The 4571-nt window shown below is 35.1% G+C and overlaps 1 protein-coding gene across 1 annotated transcript; it reads left to right on the top strand.

The window, feature by feature from the left end:
* Positions 1-293: 293 nt before the first annotated feature.
* On the top strand, positions 294-4571 carry LOC110308480 (prolactin-8A9-like). The gene is made up of 4 exons (XM_021180934.1): positions 294-341; positions 1921-2028; positions 3224-3403; positions 4383-4571. The coding sequence occupies exons 1-4, from the start codon at positions 294-296 to the stop codon at positions 4569-4571; spliced, it is 525 nt and encodes a 174-aa protein (XP_021036593.1).

Genomic DNA, 4571 nt, shown 5'->3' with positions numbered 1-4571 from the left:
GGGGAGGGAAGACAGAAGAAGGAAGGGAGAGTGAGAGATAAAAGAGGAGGGATGCTAAGCTAAGAAACCCCCAAATACCCGGAATTGTGGTTTAAAGATTTCACTTATAGAGTTTGTCCAATATCAGGGCAGAATTAGAAGTGTATCTGCTCCTTTCTTGTAGATTCCTGCATATTATTTCTCAAAAATCAGGAATTACAAAAGAAGTTGTAGAAATAGGGAACCCTTTATTGTAGGCATCAAGAGAATGTGTCTATGTTTTATTAACTGGATGTTATTTTCCTTCTCCCCATATGACTCAGCTCCACAATGAGTTCTCTTCTAGACACTTTACACACTTTGTAAGTATCTTCCTTTCTTCTAGCTGCTTCTTAAAAGGAGTCTAGTGGCAATGCTAGTGAGTTAGATAAGAAAGAATTACACAGTCTATATATTTCCTGTTCATAACTGACAATTTTCCACTTCTTAACCTTCACAATAATCCACTATCTTTCAAGAATTACCTAGTTATTTGAAATAAATAAGATATTCTAAAGTATATATTTTAGTAATTTTAACATTTTATTAAACAAATATATATGTCATTAGTATTTTTTATTTTGTCACATTAGGGTTTACATAGAGATTGTTGTAAAATAGTCTATGTTGTGAGTTATTTTATAACAGAGTGTACAATTTCATTATAAAATATAAACATTCATGGATATATGTATTTAATGCTACAATTATTACATTCATAATTCTGTGGTCTGGGTAAGTAATATCACTGTTTGTTGACAAATAAGGAAGATTAATACATAAGTGTTATGGCTTTGTGCTGACATACTAGAGAAAGATGATAATTGAAACACTTATTTCTTTTTTATGTTTGAAATATTTTTTCAATTTTTATTAGATATTTTCTTCATTTATATTTCAAATGCTATCCCTAAAATCCCCTATACCCTCCCCCCTGCCCTGCTTCCCTACCCACTCACTACCACTTCTTGGCCCTGGGATTCCCCTGTACTGGGATATAAAAAGTTCGTAAGACCTACGGGCCTGTCTTCCCAATGATGCCCGGCTAGGCCCTCTTCTGCTACATATGCAGCTAGAGACACGAGCTACTGGTTAGTTCATATTGTTGTTCCTTCTATAGGGTTACAGACTTCTTCAGCTCCTTGGGTACTTTCTCTAGCTCCTCCATTGGGGACCCTGTGTTCCATCCAATATATGACTGTGAACATCCACTTCTTTGTTTGCCAGGCACTGGCATAGCCTCACACGAGACAGCTATATCAGGGTCCTTTCAGCAAAATCTTGCTGGCGTATGCAATAGTGTCTGCGTATGGTGGCTGATTCTGGGATGGATCCCCAGGTGGGGTAGTCTCTGGATGGTCCATCCTTTCGTCTTAGTTCAAAAGTTTTCTCTGTAAATCCTTTGTATACTCTATTTCTTTTTTTTTCTTTTTCTTTTTCTTTTTTTATTAGATATTTTCTTTACTTACATTTTAAATGTTATCCCTTTTCCTAGTTTCCCCTCTGAAAATCCCCTATCTCCTCCCCCTCCCCCTGCTCCCCAACCCACCCACTCCCATTCCCAGTCCTGGCCTTCCCCTATACTGGGGCATAGAACCTTCACAGGATTCACTCCTTTCAGTGGCAGCCTTACGAATAGTAACTTTTAGGAAAGATGAGAACAGAGGAGTGTAAGAGAGGCAGAAGTTAAACATTCAAAAGCTAGTGGAAAGCCAACTTAAGTTACAGATATAATAATAAACACTGGGTTAGGTGATGGTCACTTCTTTAGTTCCTTAGTATCTGTTTTTTATGAAGTACTTATTTTGAAAATTTAAAAAACCATCAAACACATTAATATTCTGGTCATGATGTAATTTATCCAGTTTCTAATCTCAAACTGAATTTTGTTTTTATTTGCAGAACTCACAACTGATTAGGCAGGATCAGCTCGTTCTCAAAGCCAGAACTTACTGCCACTCTACTATCACAAACCCTTCAAATATTGGACCTGAATACAAAAATATAAAAGTAAGTGTCTTTCACAGGTTTTTCACAAAATGCCAGAAGCAATCTACTATGTTTGGAGTATTTCAGTTATGGCAGGCATTATGATAGATGCAATAATCATTCATGCAAAAAAACATGGTAGGTAAAGTATACAAAAATGACCAAATTATATAAGTATAGCTAAATAACCAATAATTGTAGCAGATGCAGAGTATAGATATACCATTTGGAGACTGGCATTTTTAGAATGACTTACCACTGGAGTTTTACTAACAATTTTTTAAGATGTTTGAACTAAACTGGCTATCTATGGTTACATATTCACTCTTGCATGGGTCATGATGTTTCTGTATTATTATATGTTGCTAATGGGTCCTGTATGGTGGCATTCTACATTACTGAACACTACACATACCCCCATTCTTGGTTTTCAAATATGTGCTGTTTCCATTTTATTTCCCCCTTCCTTTTTGTCCTTATGATTCTCTGTCTGAACTAAGAGTCAGATGAGCAGAATAGTTCTATGAAATACTAGTTTATATTCCTTAGGATGTATCAATGCTCCAATTCATGATGAGAAGGTCTACATATCATAGGAGTTCTATTTTATGATATGATACAATTCTTCACCCATACATGCCAACAAATACTCTGCTCTTTCAGAGGCAAGGAGAAAGCACATTAATGATTATCATGCTGTTTTCAATGTATTATTGTTTTAATTTCTTAAATTCACTTAGAAATCATAAATCTGTATTTTAATGAACAACATGATTTATTGGTGTGTATGAATCTCTGAGTAAAAATGATTAGAGCCAATTTCTCCTACCTGGTGGCATCTATCTTTCCTGAGTTGAATATTATTAGACCCTATTGAGTCCCAGCAAGACCTATTTTACCAATTGATAAACAAATAACCAAATAATAAAGATATCACTGAGAAGGAAGTTGTTAGAAATGCCGAGGAGAACAAAACATGATGAGTTTAACTCAGGGGGGAAATGTTCATTTATGAGCAAGATAAATTATTTCATTTTGTTGACAATAGACTAATTTTTAAATTTTTACATTTTCATACTATGCAACATCTATATAAGATGTGCCATATATGCACAGTAAAAAATGTTTCAGTTCAGGTCTTTCATATGAACATTACATGGAACAAACTTGCTGTATTGAAATTATTTTATTTCAATGGTTCTATTGTGTTTCATAGACCAAAAAGTACTTAAAAATGTTGATCAATTTTGTGGGTGCTTGGATCAGCCCATTGTACCATCTAGTGATTGAACTGAGTGCCATGCCTGATGTCCCTGAAACTATCCTCTCAAAAGCCAATGAGATTGAAGAGAACAACAGGGAGCTCCTGGATGACCTTAGGTGGATACTCACCAAGGTAAGAAATTTCTCGGTAGTTATTCTCATCCATAAAAGAGGTGAGCTGTGTAAATTTAATAAAAAGAACATTTTAAAATGCATCATCTTTCCATAGTGAAACATAGATATCCGGTTTTGTGGACGATCATCCACTTAGACTGTATTTCTCAACTTATGGGTCGATCTTTTGGGTATCAAATGGCTTTTATACAGGGGTCACATATTCTGCATATCAGATATTTAACATTACTATGAATTTCAGTATCAAATTACAGTTATGATGTAGCAACAAAAATAAATTTATGGTTGAAGTTCATCACAGCATGGGGAAAGGATCACAGCATTAAGATGTTTGAGAATCACCTCCCTAAGATGTTACTGGCAACTCCAACATTTAACAAATGCTTCTCATTTCCTCTCACTCTGGGAATCAGAATGAAACACAACTGTTCTTCATGGACATTTAGAGGACACCTTTCCTGGGTGGAGTGAAAGAGCTCAGGTCATTTGACTGCAGCCATTCCTTGGCTCTGCATATTAAGTCACCATCTGATCCTCATCACATGTAAGATTTTAATATATAGACTAAATGGAGAATGTATTTAGTTGAAGTGTACAAAAGAATAGTGGTGCACATCAGCTTCTGTAAAAATACATACTTAAGGATATATAAGATTTTAATGAGTGAGAAAGTAACATGAGTTCCTCAGAGTTGTCTCAGAGTCAAATAAAAATTTCCTACATTTTTTTCTGCATCAGAAAGGGCAGAGTTCTGTGTGATTAATTACATTACAAGGGATGCACATGAGTCTTTTTGAACATAGATGCTAAAAGACTAACTGATTGAGAGTCTCTTGGCTTAGATAAATGAAAACGCATAACTTTGACTGAAGCAGCATATTTCTAAATATTTCTCCTGACTGAACACATAAAAAGCAAGGAGAAAGGAACACTAGCAATATAGCCAACAGATAACTGACTACCATTTTGATTTTCAGGTTTATCCTACAGCAAAGATGAAGAAATTATTTCCTAGCTGGGAACATCTTCCATCCATAAAATCAACTGACAAAAATTATCAATTTTTGGCAATATTTAACCTTTCCCATTGCCTACGTGTGGATATATTCTACACTAAATTTCATCTCAGAACATTGAAATGTCGCATAACTGGGAAAGATTGCTAA

This window comes from Mus caroli, chromosome 13 (genome assembly GCF_900094665.2).
Source record: "Mus caroli chromosome 13, CAROLI_EIJ_v1.1, whole genome shotgun sequence".
Taxonomy (NCBI): Eukaryota; Metazoa; Chordata; class Mammalia; order Rodentia; family Muridae; genus Mus; species Mus caroli.
The sequence above is the reverse complement of the archived record's forward strand: the minus strand, read 5'-3'. Positions and strand labels throughout refer to the sequence as shown.

Excerpts from the sequence above, each read along its gene's own strand:
- LOC110308480 (XM_021180934.1), top strand. The coding sequence starts at position 294 with ATGACTCAGCTCCACAATGAGTTCTCTTCTAGACACTTTACACACTTT. Across the intron at positions 342-1,920 it reads CTAGACACTTTACACACTTT|AACTCACAACTGATTAGGCA; the intron begins GTAAGTATCTTC and ends TTTTATTTGCAG. Across the intron at positions 3,404-4,382 it reads TTAGGTGGATACTCACCAAG|GTTTATCCTACAGCAAAGAT; the intron begins GTAAGAAATTTC and ends TTTGATTTTCAG.